The 26,856-nt window shown below is 29.9% G+C and overlaps 1 protein-coding gene across 11 annotated transcripts; it reads left to right on the top strand.

The window, feature by feature from the left end:
• The first annotated feature begins 955 nt into the window (after window positions 1–955).
• Window positions 956–26,621, top strand: LOC110631385 (calcium-transporting ATPase 10, plasma membrane-type). 11 transcript variants are annotated; one of them, XM_021779196.2, is made up of 37 exons: window positions 956–1,069; window positions 1,537–1,589; window positions 7,564–7,620; window positions 7,842–8,041; window positions 8,408–8,524; window positions 8,937–8,976; window positions 9,895–10,004; window positions 10,098–10,229; window positions 10,339–10,428; window positions 12,740–12,809; window positions 14,825–14,895; window positions 14,981–15,064; window positions 15,156–15,233; window positions 15,311–15,382; window positions 16,875–16,958; window positions 17,037–17,119; window positions 17,202–17,310; window positions 17,390–17,445; window positions 18,318–18,360; window positions 18,437–18,520; window positions 18,918–19,055; window positions 19,158–19,223; window positions 19,308–19,406; window positions 20,410–20,520; window positions 20,648–20,818; window positions 21,764–21,823; window positions 22,485–22,649; window positions 22,767–22,883; window positions 23,145–23,243; window positions 23,563–23,700; window positions 23,821–23,921; window positions 24,741–24,786; window positions 24,895–25,029; window positions 25,558–25,665; window positions 25,770–25,861; window positions 26,055–26,149; window positions 26,253–26,621. In XM_021779196.2, exons 4-37 carry the CDS (start codon window positions 7,898–7,900, stop codon window positions 26,255–26,257), a joined length of 3,213 nt encoding a protein of 1,070 aa, XP_021634888.1. In that variant the 5' UTR covers window positions 956–1,069; window positions 1,537–1,589; window positions 7,564–7,620; window positions 7,842–7,897; the 3' UTR covers window positions 26,258–26,621. The 11 variants fall into 11 exon arrangements, with proteins under 11 accessions (XP_021634888.1, XP_021634889.1, XP_043806113.1 ...); XM_021779197.2 differs by having other exon boundaries at window positions 7,891–8,041; XM_043950176.1 differs by lacking the exon at window positions 956–1,069 and adding an exon at window positions 1,109–1,355 and having other exon boundaries at window positions 7,891–8,041.
• The last annotated feature ends 235 nt before the right edge of the window (window positions 26,622–26,856 follow it).

Raw genomic sequence — 26,856 nt, forward strand, 5'->3', positions numbered from 1 at the left:
TATAAAAATGCTTTTTAAATGTCTGTTTAAAATATCTACCGTCTAACACGACTGTGGATATAATTAATCCTCGTTATGGGTGAGCATTCGGTCGGATCGATTTAAAATCGAATCGAACTAAATAAATCGAAAACTAGAATTTTAATATTTATGAAAATTGAATCAAATCGATTTTGATTAGAAATAGAATCGAACCAAATTGATTTGATTCAGTTCAATTCGATTCAATTTGATCGGTTTGAATTTTTAATAAATTTTTTATTTTTTACACTTTATTTTTAATATTTTAAAATTTAATTAGAATATTTTAATTTTAATACGATATAATCTCTTTGTATTACTGAAAATAATATTTTATTATTATTTGGTTCGATTTTTTTAATTTTTTTAATTAAAATCAAACTAAATTAAAATAATTAAAATTTTTAAAATTTAAATTTAAATTAAACTGAATCAAAATAAATAAAAAATTTTAAATTAATTTATTAAAATTTTTAAAATTAAAATTTAAAACAAATCGAATCAAAATAAATAAAAAATTTTAAATTAATTTAATTCCATCGATTTTTCCTCCCCGCTAAACAGAATACTGCTCGACCTAACCCTCACCCTGTATGCAACTGCACATGCACCGGCCTTTTGCTCACCCCACAGATCTCGATATCACAGCAGTGGTGGTTGGAATGGTCGGTGGAGCCTCCCGTGTCCTGCTTTATCGGGAAAAACAGCGTGCTTCACAAATCATGCTATAATCATGCCATATATATACATAATATTAAGAAAATGGAAGTTAAAGGAGAAAAATGATTAATATCAATTTCATGATCTTCTCATTAAGAATGATAAAAAAATAAACAAAAACTTAACGAACTTAATAATAAATAAATTCAGCAATAAATAATTTAAAAATATTTTTTATTACCAAAATTCAAAATCAAACCGACTATAGCTAAATATATATTTAAGGAGACTTGATAGGATTTGAAGTCTACACCTCACAAACACAAAAGAAGACTAAAACTACGTCAAAAGAGATCAAGAGCAGAGCAGACTTCAGAGAGAAGGAAAGGTGAAATTTAAAAGTCATTTTCGTTTCAAAAGTGACAGAGTAGAAATCTCTTTATCTCAGCTACTTTAATTCCTTAGATTGGAAATTGTTCAAGGAATCAATTCCAAGCTTTTGAAACCAAACAAAACAAAGTGACATTCCAATTCCACTTCTGAATCCATTCCTCGTCTTTCATCTCTTTTCTTCCAATCTGGGAACTTGCTGCTTCTGCAGATCCCTGTTTGCTGCTTTTCTGCAAATTTTCTTCTTTCTCTTACATTGTTTTCTTCGTTTATATTTCTCCAAGGTAGAATTAATATCAGTTAATGAATTTCAAATCCTATTATTATTTTCCATTTAAATATTGGATTCGGCATGCCACTGTCTTAATTGTCATTTATATGTATATATATATATATAGGTAAAAAGTTGCACTGAAGAGTGAAGTTATTTCATCAAATTTTCATTCCCGAATCTTGCTGGTGCAGGAAAAAGAAGAGAAGAAGAAGAAGATTTCAAGAATCTGTTTAGCATTATCCAGGTATGTAGTAATAGTTTCTTATTGATGCCCTGTTTCTTTACCTCAAGAATTCCAACAATTTTTTCAGTAAAAAAAACTACAGAACGACTGAAATGGGAGTAACAGACTCCACATCATGCCTAGCATCATACTAAATGCTTTACAAGTTTATTAATATTGGAGTTAAGTTCTAAGACCTCTGATTCGAGTTTCAATTTTATCTAAGGTTACGTTTGTTTCACATCAAATAATTTTTTAAAAAATATTTTTTATATTATTTAACAGCATTCGAAATACTAAAAAATTTAATCATGAAAATTAATCAATTAGTAAAAGAAAAAAAGACTTTTCTTTTAAAAAAAGAGATATTTTCCACACCTTAATATCGTTTTTAGATTTTTTTATATGTAAGTTTATTAATAAATATTATTTTTTAAATTAAAATTAAACAATGAGATAATATGAAAAATATTTTTTATATATTTTCTATAGAATATATTTTTAAATATAAATTATTTTTTAAAACGTACTCTAATCATATAAAAAAATGATATAAGCTAAAATTAGAATAAATCATTACTTTACATTTTAATTTTTTTATTTTTTTTTTAATCATGCAAACAGCTTGGATTAAAACGGTCCAAATGGACCATAACAAATTACCAAACTCATGGCACTAAAAACAAAAAAGCTGAACTCATTAAAAATCGAACCCAATTCAAACAAATTATACAATGCACAGCCTAAACTTAACCCAATACCCAATCGATAGACTGCCAGCTCATCGTCGTCCACTATTACCACCAGTACCACTAACAATCCACCGTCGCACAATAAAATGATGACCAAAATTTCCAATCAATGAAATCCAGACAACAAACACTCATGCACATCACTAGGAATAACGAGAGAAAACAATCAGTCGAGAAAAGAAACCGATAACAAGCCACAGCAAGCCGTGACCAAAAGTCTAACTGAAATCAGCTAAATACAGGATCACAAACACCACCACCAAACCACACAAATAACCGAAATTTTGAAATTCAATATGCCAAATCCATCGACCAAGGGCATTTTCAGTTTTTTAGGCAAAAAGCCACCGTAAAAAGCTATCACAAAGTTTTGGTAGCGAAATTACAAAGTTCGGTCATAGAAAATCACCAACTCCTGTACCTCTAACGGTAAAAACACAGCTAAAAAGCTCAAAAATCAAATCTGTACAAAATAAAACACCACTCTAAAATCCAATTTGCTACCAACAAAATCAATAAAACAACAATAACAAACACAAAATTATAACCACATGCACAATCGAATGATCGCCACCCACAGGTGGAAGTATCCGAGACTCGCGCTCTCCCTAGACTCTTCGGTTTTGCTTCTTCATTTTTTTTTCCTTGCTGTTTTCGACTTTTTATATATTTTAATTGCTATATAAATTTGTACAATTTAAAAAATATATAGTAGATAAAATTATGTTAGGTCCACAATTAAATTTAAAATGATTAAATTTTATTGAATGGATACATATGCATCTTGGTTTTGAATAACAAAATTCACATATCAATAACTTTTATTTATTAGGTGTAAACGCTTAGATTGAGGTAAGAATTTTCCATTTTTATCTAATATGATTTAAATAGAAGGGTAAATAGATAATTGTATTTATTTCCATCCATAAACTTATTTTGTTATAATAAAAATTAATTTTATTTTAAAAAATTATTTTTACCTGAATAGCATGTTTATGAATTATAAAACAATTTACATTACTATTTTATCCTCTTTCAAATCCTTTCTTTTATTATTTGCATTTACATTTAAAAAAATTAATAAATTTTATAAATAATGTATTCAATCCAAATTCAAACTTATAAATTTAAATGCATAAATCTAAATGAACTTTCCAATCCTCCAACCTTTTCCAGTATATGGAAACTCGAAATCCTGTTTGAATTAGTCTTACCTAACTAATTCAACCGCTAGTGAATTAGTTAAATTAATTAATAAATTTTCTAAAAATGAAAAACGTATAATATTAAGAATCCTTTTCAGCATTGAATTTACTGAAATTCATTAAATACATTTATTTATAGTTTTTTTTTAGTTGGATACATTTATTTATAGTTAAATTTACATTATTAATAAAAAAAGTTATACTTTTATCAAAATATCTATTAATATTTAATAAAATTTAATATATTTAAAATAAATATAATTAAAAAATTAATAAAAATTATATTTCTTAATATATATAAAAAATAAAATAAATAAAAAATTATGAGACAGAACATAGCTATGCATGATATTAATAATTTTTATATAAATTAATAGTAAATACTTTAATTGGAAAAAAATATTATTTGAAATTTGCATAAAAATAGCAATGATGTGGATTGAACTATCATCGTAAATTCAAAACATAAATAGATTTTTCTATATTTACACGTTTGAATTGGGATTATGATTTTAAATAAGTCTTTTTCTCAAATGAATTACCACTTTTTATTTTAATTTTTTGAGGATATAATCTTTTGGCTTGAACATGAAAAGTGTCATAGGCTGAAAGCACAATTGCTCAATGCTTCAACAAAAATTTATAATGTTCACATGTTCTTTTTGAATCTTGAAACCAATGCCAGGCTCCACATTGCTGTCTGCATAAAATGAGGTCACATCAAAGTGAGTTTTTCTAAAATGTGTAACATTATTATTGAAAGTGCAATTAACAGCATAAATAAATAAATAAATTAAAAATATTAAAATTGAATTAAAAAACGTCTAACTTAAAAAAAAATCAATCGAATTCAATAATTTTAAATAATTTACTTGAATTATTTCAACTGAATAAAATTTGTATTTAAATTATTTTAATTATAAAATGCTGAAATATAAATTTTTTTAATTTTTTAATATTTAAAATAACCATTTTTTAAAGTGTTTTTGACTTCATCATAGCGCCAGCCAAGCTCTTAGAAAAGAAGGGGAGTCATCAATTGATAGTATGTCGTTAGATCTAATTTTAATTTTTTTAATTAAATATTTAAAGCGTAAATAACTTAAATTCATTTTAAATACTTTTTTCTCATTCGCTGCAGCATAACAAAATATGCATCTTATAAATTATATGAAAAGTTTTAAAATTATTTTCATATAATTTGTCTTAATTAATTAAAATATTCATATAATTTTAAAATTATATTAAAATATTTTTATATTTTTAGTTTATTAATTAAAAAATACTTATCAATTTTTATTTTTAATTTAATGATAAAATTAATTTTTTTATATATTCAAATTAATATTAAATAAACTCACTACTTATTCCTTTACTTACCAATCTTATTAATTAGCACATAATTATTAATATTAGTAATATTTTTTATTGTTTGTAAATTTTTATTTTTTTAGAGAAATATAAAAGAAATAATAGAGAATATAAAAAAATAATTTAAATGAATAATGAGTTTATTTAATAAGGAGTATAATTTGAATATAATTTTTTTTTACTTTTAACTAATAAATAAACTGTAAAAATAAATAAAAATTAATAAGTAGTATATATAATAAAATTATATTAAAATATTAAAATATTTTTATTTTTAATTTATATAATTTTAAAACTACATATGCTATTGTATTTAGTTAAAATAAATCAACGTAAAAATAATAAAAATTAAAGAGATTCTTTTTAATTAATAAAATAAAAATATAAAAATATTTTAATATAATTCTACCACATTAATTTTTTCTTTTAAAATAATCATATTAATTTATTCTTAATAATTAAGTTATCAAAACAGTAACAAAGCGTCATTGTCTAGACGAGCACATCGCACCCATCACAACAATTACGTGCCATCAAATCCGCGACGTGCTTTCTTTTCTGAAACTTCGCGAATACAGCACCAATCACCTGCTGCCGACTGCCTCTCCCTTGGCGCGGTGCGTTCTTTGTTTATTTTATATTCTTTTTCCATCATTGTCCACTGCATTTGACCTTTGAAAATGTATTATTTAATCTCTATTTAATGTAAAAATTTAGTAATTTTAAAAAATATTAAAACGTTTTTAATATTTTAAAAAATTTATTAATTAAATATTTCATTAATTTTAATAAAATATTTTATCATTTAATTTTCATAGTTTTAAAAAAAATTATTAATTAATTTCTTATTTTTTTAAAAAATTAATTAATTTTTTATATTAAAAATATTTAAAAATTTTATAATATTTAATAATAAAATTTAATAAATAAATTAATAAAAATTTTAAAATATTAAAACTTTTTAAAATTAAAAAATAATTAATAAATTTTTAAATAATACGAACATCAAATAATAACTTTCTTTTTCTTTATATGAAATTTTAAACTTTGTGAAACTAGTTTACCTGCGGCATTAGTTCCCAAAGAATAATCTTAATTAATTATAAACCTTTATTTTTATTAAAAGTAATCATTTTGCCTGTAAATAACTGGATTACATACATGCATGCGAAAAGAAAATTATAAAAAATACTTTTTATGATTTTTATTTATTTTATTTTTTCACATATAAATATAATTTTTTATTAATTTTTTAATTATATCATTTTAAATATATTAAATTTATTAAATATTAAAAAATATTTTATTTTTTTTAAAAATAAAATAAAATAAAATTATAATAATTAATTTATATGTTATTATAATCTAAAAAATAAAAAAAAACAAAAATTATAAAATAAATAAAATAATAATCAGAGGCTATCACTATCAACCATTCGATGCAAAATATTTCTTAAATAAAATTTATTTTTATATTTAAAAAAATTCATGTAATTTTATTAATTTTTCATTTAAATATTTATAATTTAATTTATATTAAATTAATATTTATATTATTACATCATGTGATATTTTTTAAATATTATTAAAAATATTAATATAAAAATTATATTACGAAAATATTAAATTAATATAAATAAAACTACATTCTAAAATAGAAATAAAAATAAGTAAAATACATTATATTATTTTATATATTTTTTAAATTAATAATTATATTTTATTTTTCATATCAATATTTTTAATAGTATAAAAAATTACTATTATTTATTAATAATAGAATAAAATATATATTATTTTAATATAAATTACACTATAAATTTTAAAATAAAAATAAATAAAATTATATAATATTTTTTACACTTTTCGTTCTTTTATAAATAATTTTGTTATTTTATAATTTTATTATTTTCTTCGTGTATAAATTCAAATGAGAGATCATCAGAAATCCTAGACGGCAATAGCTGCGACAGGGCCTTAACTTGCACCGATATTTCTCGGAAAATTTATATAGTGTGCTCCGCTGAACCTCTTTCTCAAATAAGAAAAAGAAAATCTCAAACTACAATTTTATTAAAACTTCTAAATGTAGTTAATGAACTTTAATTCTGAGAAGAAAAGAGAACTTTAAATAAATAATTAATAGAGGTTGCACAAATATAAATTTAAACTTTGAAATTTAATTAATTAGTATTTAAATAAGAAAAAAATTCCGGCGTAGAGAGTTCCGTTAACTGGAAAAGTTCCTGAACGTGGGAATGCCAAAACCGAAAGAGGAGGAAACCACGTCCTCGACACTCAACAGCCAAAAACAGCACGTTCTTTCAGCCAAAACGCAAGAATCTCTCATACAAGAAAAGAAGAAGAAAAAAAGCGAGCAACGCGCTTTCGCTGGCACGTTTGAAGAGTATATCAAAAGAGGAAAATTTCCCTTTCTTTTAACTGAATTGATTTGCTTCCTTACAAAGGCAAGAATTTTGAGCTCTTAGCTCCGATGGTTACTGTTTTATTAATGGTGGTAGTTGGTAGGCACCGACCTGAAGAGTTTGTTTCGTCTTACTCAGCCTAATTGCTGAGCTCTGCTTCTTCGCTTGAACATAAGAAAACAGGATAAGTTGTGAAAAACGCTTGCGTCTAACTGTTATTTGTTTGTCGTTTTGCTTTTAGTTCCGTACGGCAGATTGAAGATTTAACCGGCCAGTCTCGAGCTTTTCGAAGTGTTAAGTGAGTTTTATTTTTTAATTCTTTTTTATTTTAAAATTTTAAGGCGCGTTATGGTCTTGGAAAAATCTGGATGCGATTTAACTTTGAGTCCTTTGGTTTTTTAAGTTTTCTATTTGGACTCAGAAATTCTAGAGAAAAATTAGTTGAAAATCTGAGTTAGAAATTTTATTATTATTATTGTTGTTTGCTAAATTATGATATCATGGTGAAAAAATTGGCAGCAAAGATTGTGAAATCTAGAGATTAACGGTGCCATTTCTTCTGCGACAGTAAATAAATGAATAGTCCATCCAAGTCTTCGCCGTACCGCCGGCGACATGATCTGGAGGCCGGAGAACATTCCTTTGACGATGGGTCCTCTAGTCCCTTTGATATTCCGAGCACTAAAAATGCTTCTATTGAACGTCTTCGCCGCTGGAGGGTAATATAATTTTCTACTTCTCTCTCTCTCTCTCGCTCTCACTATATTTCCATTTGGTGTTTGAATTAGTGATGGATGGTACTGAACCATTGACAAGTTCTAGCGAGGGAATGGTTTTGATTAGTTTGATTTTCTGGACTTAAGTCCCTCCCTCTCTCTCTCTTGCATTTTAAGAGAAGATTTCATAAGTTTTTATGAATTATTAATATGCTTTTCGTCATTATTTGATTTGATGTATTGAATTCATTCCACATGTGCTTGCTATTCATGTCGATTCCCGATACTAGTCTTTGTTTCCATCTCATCTTTGATGTTCCTTGAATTCGGCTATAGTTTTTGAACTAACTGGAATTTGATTTTCTGTAGCAAGCTGCACTTGTGCTTAATGCTTCTCGTCGATTCCGATACACCCTGGACTTGAAAAAGGAAGAAGAGAAGCAGCAAATATTAGGAAAGATAAGAGCACATGCACAAGCCATACGGGTACAAGTTGATGACTTACTCATATTTTAAAAAATGCACGGTTTAGTCCCTCAAAGTTGATTTTCTCAACTATTTGGTCCTTCTGTCTATTGTTGTCAATTTACCATTAGTCAAAGGACAAAAAGCTGATCAATGAGGTACAAAAATGTTTGTAATGGTAAAACATCTTAGACAAAAATGTATATAGGCAAAATTCAGGGACAAAAGTGATGATCGTTAACATTAAATGTTGAGAAAAATATATAGTAAGTGTATAATGGAATCAAAATTTAGGGACCATCAAATGTGTGTTCAAAATATGAAGTCATTAGTTTCATTATAATGCAGGGACTAAATAATAACTTTTTCTATTGCTTTATATGGTTAACTTTAATAGGCATAATGTTATAATATGTGGTTTCTGCTGCATCAGGCTGCATACCTTTTTAAAGCAGCTGGGGATCGAGCTAATGGTATTTTCTTTTTCATAGTTCTTCTGCTGTTATTATTATGCAAATCACTGAAGACTAAAGTGTTGGAACACTATTATGCGGTTCAGTTTTTTTTTTTTACTCTCATTTGACTTGTATGTCCTTTGTCTGCTTTTTCAAAAGATCATCAATATATAAAGACTTGGTATTATGAAGTAACTTTATGATTTAGTTTTTGTTTCCCCAGAGTTTCTGCTTTTTCTTATACTTTTGCATTTCTGCCCCAATTGTGGTTTTAGCTGGAAAATAAAGTCTTCATATTTCTTCATAATTTCAACAAGGAATGTACATGTTGATTGTTGTTAGAGCATTGTTCTATTCTTTCCAATCTCAATTCTTAATCGTTCAATCATCCCATTTAACCTTCATGTTTTTTTTAAATTTTAAAAATTCTTATCCTTGCTTTTATCAGTTTAGCCGAGTGAAAGTCTCAATGTTCTGGCTAGACAGTATATCATTTGCTGCTGTTCAAAATATCAAATGCAAGAAGCCTTACTTCAATTTCTTTGATTATAAAATTTTATATTCTATTTAATTTTCCACCTGCATTTGTTCCATGCTGTTATATTCGTGATTAGATCCTTTATTTTATAATGTTTTTTACCATAGGTCATCCTCTGTTTTATGATTTTTTGACCATAGGTCGTTATATCTTATTCACAACTCAGCTTTGCCACTTCTGGAGCACTTAGTTTTTAGATTTTTCCCCTAATTGTTTGATAAATGTGCCATTACTCTCCTTGTTTTATGCTCATAAATTGTCTATCCTCTTCTGGTATTTTATTCTGTATCAGTTGTAGCAAGATTACTTGTAGAGAAGTTCAAAAGGTTATTGGGCTGATAGATGGTGGATTTCATGGATGGTGTATTGCTACAACTGATTTTGGTTTTATCTTGCAGGAAACAAAGAATTACCTGCAAGCTCTACGGGTGATTTTGGAATTGGTCAAGATCAACTTTCTATAATGACAAGGGATCATAAGCTTGATGTTTTAGAGCAAATTGGAGGTGTAAGTATATGATATATTTCTCTTGATTGATTTATGTGCTAGTTTGGTGGGATTTATCTTACATTCTTATTTCTTGTTGTATGTATGCATCAGGTAAAAGGGCTTTCTGATCTTTTAAAAACAAATACAGAGAAAGGGATCCCTGGAGATGATACTGATTTGTTGAAGCGCAAGAATGCATTTGGATCAAATACTTATCCACAGAAAAAAGGAAGGAGTTTCTGGGTAATTGCTATTGCAGCTTGTGGGGAGTTCATTTGCTATTTTGTAAACAATTAATGGATTTGTAGGCATAGACTCTTTATCAAATGTAGTTTTTTGCTTTATTTTGTAGAGGTTCCTCTGGGAAGCCTGCCAAGATCTTACTTTGATCATATTGATGGTGGCTGCTGTGGCTTCTTTGGTACTGGGTATAAAGACAGAGGTGAGTTTGTCCAAAGCATTGCTAATGGTTCACCATTTTAATAGTGTCTATTATAAAATATTAGGCTTTTGTAATCATTTATCTAAAAGTGATTTATGAATACGGATTGAGGATTGATTACAGATTAATGATTGAGGTTTGATTAAAGAATTAAATTGACTTGATTAAGTTCAATTCAAAATTAGTTGGGTGGTTATATGGGTTTTTTCCCCTTCCATTATGCTCAACTTAGTACTATATATTTATATATATTTTAGAGGTAAAGTCTTTCCTAACTATAATATTCTTGTTATTTAAGCTCTATGCTCCCTTTATTATCTTCTGTCAATTTAGTGTTGGCATTCTCTATTGTCTAACATCTCTATGCGATTGCACCTGGGTTGTCGATGTTGGTACCTTTCAGAGTCCTCAAAGTAGCCTTTTCACTTTCCTTTAATTTTCTTTTGGTTTTTCCAAGATTATCCATCATCATTTTGCACATCTAATTTCATTTAAGTCTCATATAATCTCTTTTCCCTCATCTTTTCTACGTTTCTATATAGATTGCATTCTCAAGGTGCTTTCCAATATGATTTGATGATAAGCAAATACAAGCTAAATAGAAATAATTATGCACATCTTTCATTGTACAAATATGTAACATAAGACATGCATAGCCATGAAAGAATAGACATATATTTATTTAAAATGTGAACACATGTCTAGCTTCACATGATTAATGGATGTGCTTTCTATGATAATTGATGTGGTGGATTCATTTGCATATTAATGGATATCTCAATGTACCTTGTACCTGTAGGATTAAGGGTTCTTGTAAAAGATAACTTTGAAGATATATGTGCCTAGAAAATTGGCTTACAATACTTTTCAGTGGGATTCTTAGATAAATTGTTGAAGATAAACAAGTTTTTGAATTTATGAGAAGTGCATAAAATTGATATTGGTGTTGACAATAGGACTGAGTATATTTTGGTTTTAACCGAACCCTTTTCTTAAAGTTCACTTCAATTTGATTTTAGAATTTGGTTTGATTACTTGTTTGGGTTTGAGAAAACTGAAAATAATTGATTCAACTGATATGTTATGTATTTGTATACTTTTTATATAAATATTATACGAGACATATAAATATATTTGTAATAAAAAATTGAACTGAACTGAATTCAGCTCATTTTGGTTTGCATTGGGTTTGGGTTTAGTTTGATTTGATTTAGGTTATTTCAAAATGAACCTACTGATTGTACAATTTTAGTTGTGACTGTGAGTTGATTAAGTATCTTATATTCTTATTATTCTACAAAAAGACAAGATCTTGTCTAACTTAAACTTTTTTATTCATTTTTTTTGCTCAGTGCATATGTACATATCCTGGCTGTATTTAATTTGAAGCGATGATTAGTATTTTTCAGTTTAGTGTTGGTTCATTACTGAATTACAAATATTTTTCTGTTGATTGATAATTGAGTTTAGTGTTCTATTGTTGTGGTTCCCTTTCTATAACTTATACTCTCTTCCTAAGATAAACTTGTTTTCTTTCTTCTTTTTTTATTTTTTATTTTTTATTTTTTTATTTTTTATCCGTCTCAAACTATTAGCCACTTTCCTGTTTGAGATAGTAATTTTTCATTATTTTCCTAATATACTGCTATTTTATTAGTTTCCAAATTATTGGCCACTTTCCTTTTCGAAATAGTAATTTTTTATTAATTTCCTAATACACTGCTGTTTAATTTACATTGAAAAATTAAATGTTATTAGTTTCAAGAACAAATTAGTAATGGAACAATCATATGTGGAAGGTATGAAATTTATTGCTGTTAACTATACTAATTATATTTTCTTAATTCATGTGAAAAAGCAACCAAGCTTTATCTTTTTGGGACGAAGGGAGTAACTAATTTGCAAGTATTCATGAGAATGATTGCACACTTTTTTTTTTCTGTTGTTTTGCTGCTAATTGAATGTTTGCATTCATTCATTATTGGTCCTTTTCATACACATTTAATTGCTATTTAATTTACATAGAAAAAGTAAATTTATTAGTTTCAAGAACAAATTAGTACAATATATGTGGAGGGCATAAAATTTATTGCTGTTGACTATACTAACTCTATTCTCATAATTCATGTGAAAAACCAAACAAGCTTATCTTTTTGGGACGGAGGGAGTAACTAATTTGCAAGTATTCATGAGAATGATCACACCCTTTTGTTCCATTGTTTTGCTGCTAAATGAATGTTTACATTCATCCATTGTTGGTCCTTTTTGTACACATTTATTTCATCTCTTTCTCTCTCCTCCTCTCTTACAGGGTATTAAGGAGGGATGGTATGATGGAGCCAGCATTGCTTTTGCGGTTATTCTTGTCATTGTTGTGACAGGTATGGAGTTCCAAGTGTAATGTTTTGTTGAATTAGAATTTTTTAAGCATAATAGTGAATTCTGAAACGTGTAAAACTTTCATTTATTACATATGTAAATCTTGTTCTTGTGAAAATAAATATTTGATTTTGTCATGCATGTACAAACTGGTGAATGGACTAGAGATTAATTACTACATGTTTAAAATGTAATTGTTCATCAAGAGGAGATGCACTTGTTGTGTGTTTGAGGTATGGATGTGGAAGTATTTAATATTTATTTTAATGGAAATTGGTATTTAAAATCTACAGGATTTGTATTGGTCAGTTTAAGTGTGCCAAATGCACGAGAAAATATCTGTTTGAATTGTGCTTTCAGACTTTTTTCCAATAATAATATCAATGGTTTTTTGTTTGGAATGTTCTATTTTCTTGTTGAAATAAGAGGTTTCTACTGTATTGAATAAGGAATTCATTATCATTATGTAAATGTGCACAGAGGGCAATATAATTTTGAGAGGGGAAACATCATTGTGATTATTAGGTATTAGGTTGTGGGTGAGAATAATTTGACATGCTTCAATTTCTTTGATAGTGGATTTTGTGATGAGGTGGTTTGTTGAACCATCTTATTGTGTTCCTTTGTTTTAATTTTCTAGTTTTGCACAATGTGGTAAGTAATCATGCTTCTGGATGTATCCTCTAGAATCTCTGCGCACGTTAGGTAATTGACTTGTAGCCTGCATGTGTAGTTTTACATTCAAATTTAACTCAGTTTCTGAACACAACTAGTAGGACTCGGCAGACATGGCATCTGAAACCCATTGTTGCTCTTTTCTGTGTGAAGATAAAAAATTATATATTTTTTAAACTAGTTGTTCTTTATAGCTTATCTTGTTTATTAGCTATAACATTCATAATCTTCATTGTTTGATATAGTAATGATGGGAAGTCAGCCTTTTATGATGGTTGGTTGGATGGAAATTGGATGCAGAGGAAATGGATAGGAGGGAAAGATGAAGGGATGGAAAAACATGGATAAAAATAATTTTTCTATGTTGTTTGGAAACAAATGAAGATCAGCTTAAATTTATTACCAGAAAGGTACAAAAGCAAATTAACTTAATTGGACCTCCCCTTTCCTTTGCCAATTCACCCACAACAGAGCGAATGTTTTAACTGGGCCCATCTAAAGGAACATAAATGCATTTCCCATCCCAACCTACTTTTCTTTCCATCTGAACAATGGTAAAGGTCCTCTTCTCTACCTTTTTCCTTTATTTCTATTCCATCTCCTGCTCCATCTGCTTGCTTTGGATATCCAGTGTGATGAGAGAGAGACCAGTTAGGGGCAGGCGAATTTTCATTGATGGATGTAAGGATTTTAGAAACTCTACATAGAATAGAAGAAGAAATAAGAGGAATAGAAGAGAATTACGGTAGAGTCGGAAGAGAATTGGTAGAAGAGAAGTAAAAAACGGAGAGAATGTTAGTCCTTGAAAACTCTGGAATAAATTACAAGATGACACCTCTGAGTTATGTAGCAAAGTTAGTAATTGCTTGTAACTAAATCTAGCTACTGTCAGTAGCCTCTATAACAGCCTAATGGCCACCTAACAGCCTCCTACCTGACTGTTCTTTGTTCTATTCACACTTGCTGGCTCAACTACTAGAGTACTAGTACTTTCACACTTGCATCTCATCCTGCAACTGCCACCCCAGCCTTCACTACTTCTTATGGGTCTACTCGCTATTCTTTCTAATATTTCCTTCTCTGAGATGTGAAACTGGTATACTTTGAGTTTATATTATATCTTTGCATTATTAATAAAAATTTGCTCTCAGGCAACGCCCGACTAGGTGGTCTGAGTATGTCTTATATAAATGCCTTGTTTTCATCGTTTTGATTACGTTTTTATTATGTTCATTGTCAAAAATTTCCAACTCTATACAGCTCTAAGAAATTAAAAATAGTATATTAGATGTCATTTGCCTGTAGAAGAGAATCCTTAATTTTATTTTTCTTTTGTCTTCAGCTATAAGTGATTACAAACAATCCCTTCAGTTCCAAAATCTAAATGAGGAGAAGAAAAACATACATATGGAGGTGTATCTCTACCTCAATAAAAAGTGGCTTTTGACTTGGAATTTCGTTTCTTATGAATTAAATGTATGAAGAAACATTTATGCAGGTTATTAGAGGGGGTAAAAGAGTTGATGTTTCAATATATGATATTGTTGTTGGAGATATTGTGCCCCTCAACATAGGTGACCAGGTAAGTACATCACCCTTCCTTTTTTGTAGTACATTTCACTTACAATTTTCTTTTCCAGCATAATTTATGGACAATCTATATACATCTTTAGGTGCCTGCTGATGGAATTCTAATTACTGGTCACTCTCTTGCAATTGATGAATCTAGCATGACTGGAGAAAGCAAGAATGTACGCATTTGACCTGTTCTTGCATGTGGTGAAATTACTTGATATACCTTTTCATTTAAAGTGTGATTATTCTGCAGGTTTACAAGAATTCTAGGGAACCATTTTTAATGTCAGGCTGTAAAGTGGCCGATGGTAGTGGCACTATGCTGGTAAATTTCATTTTGTTCTCTTTGCTTGGCAGAATATTTTATCTCCTTCCATAAAAGTGCATCTCCTTGATTTTGGATACGAGAATGATAAAGTTACTGTGAGGATAATAGAAAATCTTTGGTTTGTATTTCAAGAGAGAAGAGTGTGCAGATCGATCCATAATATGTGTGTGTTGCAGTTTAAATTTTGTGCAGCCTTATGGTTGGTTTTTTGTCCCCTTTACTTCTTTCTTGCTATCAATTGTGAATCAGACAGGCAAAGAAGTTACGGCAATTTACTTCCGTTCAATTTTAAACCCTGCTTACAGTTGATGTCTATTGTTCTTCCTCTAGACACTGACTTTAAATGTTGCTATTAGGCTTTGGCAAGAGAGTATCAACTGAAGAAGATTCTTTTTATAGTTATTATTTTCCTTCACTCATGATTAAGTATCCTCCTACACTTGGACAAGAATGACCAGAATGGATGAAGATTAAAGAATTTTACTTTAAGAATGCCTTCTGTAGTGAAGGAAGGGATACAAGGACAGAGAGAAGAGCTGTCTTTATATTAGGGCAATATTCAAATTCTTTTATTACAAATTGAGCACTTGGAATTGTGTAGAATTATTTGAATTTTTTAAAGAGATACAATCAAACACTTCTCATTGCCGGAAATAAGTTTGCAGCACAACTGACAATAACTGAATAACATTTTCATGTCCTGTCATACTCTTGCTGACTGTGGAGAGCTTCAACCTGCTAATTCCCAATTTGTTCTTGTTTAGAAGATTCCCTTCATCAGTTGCTGGATAAAAGGCCTCAAGTTTTGCCCTTTTTTTTCTTTTCGAAAATATTTATTCCTAAAGGAGAGAACAGGGGAAAAATGGAAGTTCTGAATTTCTGAAGGTTTATTGTGAGCTAATGGATTTATTGATGCTACATCACCAAAATTCAGTGTTATATCTGAGTATGATATTTTTATTCTTTAAGCCTAAATAAGAAACTAGTAAGTTATATGGATCCTTTTTGACATTTGGCTTTATTAGACTCCAAGTCTGCAAAAATGATATTAGTGGTCAAATTGTGATGGTTTCACAAGATTTATCATAGCTATAAATGTTACATTGTTTGGCCTGGTAACAATCTGAATGATATGTTAAATTGCTGTGTCAGCATGAAATTCAAACTTCCAATACATACCTTTTTATATGAGATTCAGTTTGTTGTTTGTTTGTTTGTGTTTCCCTTGTCTACTCGATCATACTCATGGTGCCGCTGCCTTTTCGTGTGTTTTATTTTTTGATTTTCCTAAAATTATTATATGTGGTGCTCTTGCTTATTTAGGCGGCCTATTAACTTTTCTTGTTTAGATAGTTAGTACCTACCTTATCAGTAGAAGTACATTAAAAATAAATCCCCTTATCCAATCAGGATTAAAAAGAAGGAACACAGAAGGGTACCTTACTGGTCTCATTTTGTCTTCATGGCTTACATAAGTTTCCTTTTTCAGGTGACAAGTGTTGGGATTAACACTGAATGGGGGTTGCTTATGGCTAGTATTTCAGAAGACACTGGTGAAGAAACACCATTGCAGGTTGATTTTCTCATTATTATGTTTTGTTTATATTTTGATGTTTGCAATGTTTGCTAATTTGTCAATGATTGCTGGTAGGTGCGCTTAAATGGAGTTGCGACTTTCATTGGTATTGTTGGACTGACAGTGGCTTTTCTTGTATTGGTTGTCCTTCTAGTCAGGTAATCAAGCATTCTCTTTCTTATCGTGGGTAATATGTAAATGTACATTTTGTTTATTTTTTTGAAATTTCTTTTCCAACAGATTTTTTACTGGCCATACCAAGAATACAAATGGAACACCTCAGTTTAAAGCGGGTAAAACTAGCGTAGGTGATGCAGTAGACGGAGCGATTAAAATTCTTACTGTTGCGGTATGTACACTTCTAGTTGGATGTTCTTTCCGTCTCCCTATGTTCATTTTTGTGATTAGCTGATGTTTAAAGTTTTTAGGTCACTATCGTTGTAGTTGCAGTGCCTGAAGGACTTCCCTTAGCTGTCACCTTAACGTAAGTTTTTTTTTTATGTAGAAAACTAGTTGTATAATCTGCATTCTGCAGATTATTTATTATTTTATTTTAATAATGTAATTATTAATATTTTTTTTAACCTGTAATATAAAATTTTTTTATAGTAAAATTCTTAATGAATTATAATTTTATTTTGAGTGTATACAATTTTTAAATATATGCACTTGAAATGAAAATGTAATTAATAAATTATTTTATATTATTTTTCAAATTAGTTGATATTTACCAATAAAAGAATAAGTAAAGTAGAAAAATGCCATGTGGCAATTTTTCAAGTATTATTAAAATTCTTCAATTTTAAATATATAAATGTTTTTGAAAAATAAATGTTTAAATATCATAAATTATTTGTCAATCAATGATATTTATATATAAATTTTGTACTTGTATAATTTTTTAAAGATAAAAGATATATTTTAAATTTATTACGAATACTCTACAAATATAGAGATCTTATACTAATTCACCTTATATGCACATGTGTATGTGTGTTTCATAAATGCATCAAATTGTAAACTTAAAGATTTTGAATTTTTTAGTGAATATAGTAGAATGAATTCTAGATAACTATTTTTTATATATGAGAAGGTTTTAGTAGTGGAAAATTGAAAAATCTATAGATAAAAAATTCATGTTTAATATGATAAAATATTTTATGAGTAAAAAAATATAAATAGTAAGAATACAAAAAAAAAAAATGCCACATGGCAACTTTTTAAACATGTTTATTAGGTTAGATAGCAAACCTTTGTACAATAACTTTTATGTCTCTGCTTTACTATATATAGATATAGTGATATTTTTTGGATGTTATGTACTCACATCCATTTCTTAAATTTCCTATGTGACAGTCTTGCCTACTCTATGAGAAAAATGATGGCAGATAAGGCTCTGGTATGTTTAATTTCATTTTTTTATTAGTTCTTTGGTCAACTTTGGCAACGTGTGGTAAATAGAGATCAAAATGCAGGTGCGTAGACTTTCTGCCTGTGAAACCATGGGTTCTGCAACAACCATTTGCAGTGACAAGACTGGAACTTTAACCCTGAATCAGGTAAATAATACTAGTTTTAGCATAGTTTTGAGGTTCATAATTCTCTTGTAAAAGTAGTTGCAGATGAGGAGGGAGTGGGTTATTCCACTTGTTGAGTTCTAGAGGTGCATGGATCATGATAAATTTGAGTGTGGTTCTCTGCAAAGCTCAGAACCTTAGACAGTGTCAATTTAGTGGATGATGAGGTTTTGGAAAATGTAATAATATATGGCTGCAGAATTGGGTGTGTGCTTTAGAAGAAAATGCTCCAATAGCATCTTGATTTGTTGCGAGAAAAGAGTTCGTTGCTGCAACTCATTTTCTTTTTGGTCAAACAGATGCGGAAAAAGTTTTTCTTTCTTTCTTTTTTTCTTTTTGACCATTTGATTGAACAAACAACCATTTCTTTTATTTACAGATGACTGTTGTTGATGCTTATGTTGGTGGTAAAAAAATTGATCCTCCAGAAAACAAGTCACAGTTGCCTCCTAAGCTGTCCTCTTTCCTAATTGAAGGCATTGCACAGAATTCAAATGGCAGTGTTTTTATTCCTGAGGTAGGAATAACTAGTAGTTTCGTTTGAGCCACATAATCAAGCAGAAATCCAGCTAAGATAGCATCATTGGCTTCATAATTTGTCATTGTTGATCTTTGGCAGGGTGGAGGAGAAGTAGAGGTTTCTGGTTCACCAACAGAAAAAGCCATACTTGTTTGGGGAGTCAAGGTTTCTTTTATAACTTCATCTGGTTTTTCTAGTAGGTATCTTCAATTCTTAAACTAATCATGGTTTCTTCTTTTTCCCCGTTAGCTGGGCATGAATTTTGATGCTGTCCGATCAGAATCAACGGTTATCCATGTTTTCCCATTCAACTCTCAGAAGAAAAGAGGTGGTGTGGCACTACAACTGGTAATTTTAATTGATTGCTAGAGAGTAATTTTTGGCAGAAAAATGGAAAGATTAATTGAACACTATTATCGGTTGTAATTGCTGACCCTCTTCTGGGTACTACGTACAGCCTAATGATTTAGAGAGTTGGCTTTTTCAGTCCCTGGTCTGGTGGCATTTGATAATTGTAGGGTTTGTCGCAAAATTTATAATGTTTGTTAAAAGAATTAAAATGATGTAGTATTTTGTTTTTCATTAACTAATGTCATAAATTGGCTCATATTTCATTGTTTGATGCAACTGGAGTTAAAGAATATGCATTAAGTGAATTCAGAAACCATGTTTAGTTGATTTGTTTAACTGTCCACAGCTAAAAATGTTGTCCATAATCGATCTGTTGTTATATTAAATTAGTGGTTGTTCAAACTGAATTTGAACAATATTGTCCAGTGATATTCAGAATGGTTTTGGAAGAATTACCATTATCTGGCCATCAAACTTTAGATGAGAGCTCTATGGATTGACATTGAGTTCTTGATCATATGGGTTTATCCTTTAACTTTCCTGATGGCTGTTTTTTTTTCCTGTGTTATCTTTGATGAGCTGGTCAATAAGGGTTTCTAAAACCATTGGACCAAAGTTATCTCATAAAATTTTTGTTCCTTTGTGTGTTTTTCTCATTCACGAAGTCAATTAATTATTTCAGAAACTATAGTGCTCTTTCTTTCCCAGTATAATGCACTTCTGTTTGGTATATAGATATAGAAAATGGTTAAGTGAAAATTTCAGAACTAAATTTGTAGAAAGTAAATTCTTTGTTGAGTTTTCTCACTAACATGTAGGAATGTCGCCCTTATAATCATGTTCCATAACTTTCTGGTTATCTTTATTAAGTTCAGAGTTCTGCAGTAAGACAATGATATGCTTTTAGTGCAAAACAAAAGTAACTATACAAAATAATTCTACTGTTGTAGTTGTGGCAACTTCTTGATTCCACAATTTTATTGCTTTTCTTACACTACAGCCTGATTCTGAAGTCCATATACACTGGAAGGGGGCTGCTGAAATAGTCTTAGCCTCGTGTACAGCATACATTGATGGAAATGATAACATCATGGCAATGGATGATGACAAGGTTTGTAATTGCCTGCTTTGTGATTGTTGTATTGTATTTGGTAGAAATAGTTGGTCTTATTTCTCTATATTCTAAACCCCTACCCCCTTCACATTTTAGGCAAGTTTTCAATTCATGTCCTTTGCAGGCTTTGTTTTTTAAGAAAGCTATTGAAGATATGGCAGCTTGCAGTTTGCGCTGTATTGCAATTGCATATCGATCTTATGAGATAGATAAAGTTCCGGTTGGTGAACAAGAGCTAAGTCAATGGGAATTACCTGAGGATGATCTTGTCTTGCTAGCTATTATTGGCTTAAAGGTATAGCTCATTGGATTCATGCCAAACCACTGCATTATTATAGGTTTATGTTTCAATTCTCTTGCTTTTGCAGTTTTTTACTTTGTCTTCTTACTGTTGGATTTCTTTACTTTTGACGTCAATTTTGGTTTAACATAGATGCATAAGAGTGTTGATGTAACACAACAATAATTATTATAAAAAGGGTTAGTAATGGTTATACAATTAAAAATTAAATACATCAGGCGTTCTATATTTTTCTTTTTTTCATAAAATGTTCTCACAATGTGCAATTAAATTTTTCATACGACTAGAGATTTTCTTTTGTTGAAAATTTATGTCCTAATGAATTTCTCATTTAAAGATTATGTCAGCATGACAAGTACACCCTAGTATACAAGTGTTACATTTTCTCCAGGTGAAAACATTGCACAAGGTTAAGAAAGAAAAAGTAAAATAAATGATAATGATTCTGGCAATGGAAACACTGAATTGAAGTTAAATTAGGAAATCTTACATCTAATGGAAATAGGAATAATGCCATTAATACATATTAGATGCATTATGATTTTTCCCTTGTCTTGTTTAGATTTAAATAGCTGTAGTCATTTATATCATTGAACAGGGGCAGAAAAAGGAATTGAATCCACTTATTTTATTGCTTTATAATTATTAATGAAGAGGTGTGGTTTTGCTTTAGGTATTTTGATTCAATTTATTTTGGAAATTAGGTGGTGTGAAATTCAATTGCAAGTGATTTAACCAAGAAGTACCTCAAGTGAATTGAGTTCCATATAATTAGAAAATGAAATTGTGGAATTTCTAATAAATAGTTTTAAGGATAAATATGAGATGTACAAGATTGCATATTTTATAATAAAAATGTTGATTCATTTATTCCAAATACTGTTACTATAAAAATATGGCTGGTAGTGGTACACTAACTTGTGTTGAAATTGCATGTAGGACCCATGTCGACCAGGTGTCAAAGAATCAGTGCAACTATGTCAAAATGCTGGTGTGAAGGTACTTCTCTGATGCCAAATTTATAAGATGAAAACATGTGATGTGAACAGTGAAGTATTTCTCATTTTTGTAGAATTTTCTGTGCACTTCATTTCTTTGTAATTGTTTTTAAGCTGGGTATAATTTGACATTTGAGTGCTGTTTTCTGTGAATATACAAACTCATGAGCTTGCTTTTGTTGTTGGGCTTATGGAAAATGGTGTTGAGATGTATGCTTTTAATTGGTTTCTACTTGCTCTTTGATATATAATTACATATTATTGGAACAGAATCAATTTGTTGGTTTTGTTTTTAATTTAGATTGTTCAGTGCTTAGGATATTTGTCATGTATCTTGATTGCAACTTGTGTAGATTACTGTATATTCTGAAGGTATGATGTGTAACAAAGTAAAATGCTTTAGGTTCCACTGGGTCAATAGCTGTGTTTAGGTAACTGCCATATTTGAGTTTGAGAGGTCTCATACCCTATCACCTCCCTTGAGCTGAAAAAGAAGTACAATGCAAATGAACGATATGAACATTACTCATCGCCTATTTTTTTTTCTGATGAGATATAGCATTGTTTTTTAATATGGAGTTAGTCCAACATGTGGCAGAATGTATCATGACAACTTGTGGATTTAATTTAAAGGAATCTTCTTTTTCCCCATGCTTTGATAGGTGCGTATGGTCACCGGTGATAATCCTCAGACTGCTAGAGCAATTGCTTTGGAATGTGGAATACTAAGTTCAGAAGATGATGCTGTGGCTCCTATTCTTATTGAAGGAAAAGTATTTCGAGAGTATTCGAATGAAGAAAGGGAACAAATTGCTGAGAAGATATTGGTATGGACTATGAGTCTATATTTGGGATTCTTACATCTTGTATCATTCTTGTCCTAATAGTTTAAATCTCAGGTGGTAAATTTGTTATTTTTGACATTTGCACAATGTATTGAGTAGGTAATGGGACGATCTGCTCCAAATGACAAACTTCTGCTTGTGCAAGCATTGAAAAAGCGGGGACATGTTGTTGCTGTAACTGGAGATGGTACAAACGATGCTCCTGCATTGCATGAGGTATGTTTAGTTCTTATCTTTGAAATTTGTGAAATATGTTTATGTTGAAGAGCATTTTGGTTTGGGAACTTGAATGAATAAACAGTAACCTGACAGTATTTATGTGACTAATAGTGAGGTTTTTTCACTTGAATCTCTGTATTTTGTTCTCTTCAGTGGTTTGTATGAGTGCATGTGTAACTGTGTGTTGTTTGTCTTATTTTTGTTTTCTTAGTTATGCCTTTTTTTTTGTCATCATTATTAACATAATTGTATGCGTAGGCGGATATCGGCCTTTCAATGGGCATTCAAGGAACAGAAGTTGCTAAAGAAAATTCAGATATCATTATCCTGGATGATAACTTTGCTTCTGTTGTGAAGGTTAGTTATATTCATGAACTTTGATTGTTTGAAATATAATCTCAGTTAGCGATCCAACTATTGAGCAGGGTTGGTATTAGACTTTTGTAATTCCTTGTTTGTAAATGTTGCATACTTGCATTTCATAGGTGAGGTCCCAGCCTGGGGATTGTACATTCTATCACCATTTTGCAGAACAGAATAATTACTCTTGAATCATCCTCTTTTTTTATCTGCTATTTGAGTGTTAGTCAAAATTGCTCTTGAACTGAGTACAATATCTAACTCCTTTGATTCAGTGAATCTGCCAAATAATTTGGAGCACCTTTCATATGCACAGGTTGTTCGATGGGGTAGATCTGTGTATGCAAATATTCAAAAATTTATCCAGTTTCAGCTTACAGTTAATGTTGCAGCTCTCATCATAAATGTTGTGGCTGCAATTTCATCTGGTGATGTCCCATTGAATGCTGTGCAGGTAAGTGGACTTGTCTTTCGAAAAAAAGAAAAAGAAGAAAAGAGAAGTGTGATACACAACAGAATAAGAGAGTAACTATTATGCATACTTCGGTTAATTGTTCTCTTTCCTGCTGTACAGCTTCTCTGGGTTAACCTGATAATGGATACTCTTGGGGCATTGGCATTGGCCACTGAACCACCTACGGACCACCTAATGCATCGGCCCCCAGTTGGTCGCAGGTAAGAGTGTTATAATGGCTGCTCCTTGGGTACAATTGTTAAAGAAATGTTGGATAATCTACAAAAATGATAAAATGTAGATAATATATAGATGGGAAGGTGAGCTCTGTCTGTTGGATGGACTTATTATGAGTGGGAAATTGAAGTGTTTGTTGTAGTAAGGCTACTTAGGTGCGTTGGATTTGGGTCCCCTGATACTTCGCTTTATTTTGTGCTCCCATCCCATCCCTTTGGATATAAAGGATGCACGTGGGTAGCAGGAGTGACCATGTGGTTGGTACTCAATATTAGCCTTTTATTCAACATCAAGGGCTTGATATTGGTCCTTTTTGTAAAAAAATTAAAATCGTGTCAAACATTTTTAAACCAACATTATTCCCTAAAGATTAGGTATATTTTTTGATGGGTTTGGATGGTGTACTTGTGCTTTTCATTTGTGCAGACTGCTAATTATCTAGTCTCTTTTTGTTGGTTCTAAAACCTGATTGATGGCTCTTTATTTGTTACAACTCAAATTTGCCTACATCCTTCCCACGGTTAACCTGTTTGTCATCTTTAAGCTGTTAACTCTTTTTCATGAAACATATTCAGGTAACATGTTTGATAATTTTTTTTTGGCATTATGAAATATTTCTATTGCTTGGGTATTACTGATGAGGCAGGAAGTTACTATTGTTCATATTCTGAGAAATTGCTCATTGATTTACATTTTATTAGTGCACTGTTCATATTGCAGAGATTCACCTGCTACCAAACCAACTAGGAAATTCCATTTTTCATTTTAAATATTCTCTAAATTTCTAGTGTTTTTATTTGTAGGGAACCTCTAATAACAAATATCATGTGGAGGAACCTTCTTATACAGGTAATATGTTTTCTTGTTTATATTATTGGCAGGTTGAAATGACAACTTTTGTGAAATTCATAATAATTGTGTTCTCATAATTTTACATATGCGACTTTGACAATTTAGGCGGCATATCAAGTGAGCGTGTTGCTTGTCCTTAATTTCCGAGGAAAGAGTCTATTAGGTTTGAAGAATGATAATGCTGAGCATGCAAACAAGGTGAAGAATACCCTGATATTCAATGCATTTGTGCTGTGTCAGGTGATTCTCTCTACTCTAACAAATTAGCATAGGGAAAATGACTATTTAAGGTTTTCTTTGTCCACTTTCAGTTCTTGCACTAAGATATGGATAGTTTTTCGAGCTTCTATTCTCTCTTTTTGTCTGTGACAATGAGAACACAATACCTGAACATAGCACATATGCCAATTACTTTATTAATTTATATATTAAAAATAAAAATATGATTATTTATTATTAATAAAAATAATTTAAGATTACTATATTAATAAATATTATCTAAACGATGTTATAATTTATATTATTAATTAAAGAAATTCAGTTATTCCACTTATTATTTTAAAGTTTACACAATAGCTTTTATTTTCTTCTGTATGATTATGAAAAAAACCTTTGTTCAAAGGACAGCTAGTTTCTATTGCTGATTGCATAAGTCTTTCTTGTATTAGTTCTTGATCTAAGTTAGCTATTAGTGGTGTGAAAAATAGCTTATGCAAGGATGATATAGAGCGTGGAAAAGTGATGAAGACCTAATTGTTTCAACTGCAGATCTTCAATGAATTTAATGCCCGGAAACCAGATGAAATAAATATTTTTGATGGAATCACAAAAAACCATCTTTTCATGGGGATAGTAGCAGTAACACTCGTTCTACAAGTAAGCTTCTCAATTTCTCCAGTTTGTTAGAGCATTTTCTATTATTTTTTTGTCAATAATTTATATTTACACGCATATTTTCCATTCTGACGTTTCTTTTACAGGTCATTATCATCGAGTTCATTGGAAAGTTCACCTCAACAGTTAAGCTTAATTGGAAGCAGTGGTTAATTTCTGTTGTTATTGCTTTTATCAGGTTAGTGATGGAAGTTGCTTATGTATTGCTATGAAGTGTATAACATCACGTGTGAATTCATATGCAAATTTCTCAAACTCTCTCTTTTTGATGGTCATAAATTATAAAGAAACATGTAATTCTAACTAGTAATATGATTCTGTCAAGTTCGTTCTTTTTATTTCTTATTAATGATTTTTTTTTATTTCACTAGTTGGCCTCTGGCTTTGGTTGGAAAACTGATACCTGTTCCAGATACTCCCCTCCATAAGTTCTTTCCTAGTTTTTCTCGACGTAGAAATCCTCAAAGTAAGAACAAATCTTAAGTTTATCATTCATGCGTTATATTCTTCTTTTAGTGCCATCTCTAAATAAATGCGTATATATTTTTTTCCTCTGATATGGCTTTCAGGCTGATCAGTTAAAAGCACAAGGATTTACAGCATCATTTCCTTCAAACAATGTCAAATATGAAGTACATAGATATGGAGATCTTTTTCCCCATTTTTCAGTTAGTTTTAGGACGACATATATTTACACGAATACAGTTCTTTTTATGAAGAGAGCATCGACCTCTTTTGAAGGATTTTCTCTGTGTTCTTGTTCTTTTCAGTTCTGACCCGGATGACATGGATTCAAAGAGGTAGGAAGGAAAAAAATATTTCTTCTCATTTTATTGTTTTGATATTGTGCTGGTGTATCGGGTTTGTATAGACATTATATTTCATACTAAATGTTGGGTGTTACTAATATTTCCTTATAAATTTTCTTTGGTTTTAAAGTGTGTTTTTTTATTTTTGAAATTGTCAAAGTTGTAGGTCCTGAATTCCCTGAGAAACAAAAAAAAATATTATTCTTATTCTTTGTATCCAGCTTATAAAGAACTAAAGTTTTGACTGGAGCGGAAGCTGAACCGCTCTGGTCAAGTTCAATGGGATTGAATAATATTGTATTTGTTTATGCCCTTCTATGCTATTGATTATTTATTATTTATAATTATTAGTATTTATTTTTTG

Source organism: Manihot esculenta, chromosome 14 (genome assembly GCF_001659605.2).
Source record: "Manihot esculenta cultivar AM560-2 chromosome 14, M.esculenta_v8, whole genome shotgun sequence".
Classification (NCBI taxonomy): Eukaryota; Viridiplantae; Streptophyta; class Magnoliopsida; order Malpighiales; family Euphorbiaceae; genus Manihot; species Manihot esculenta.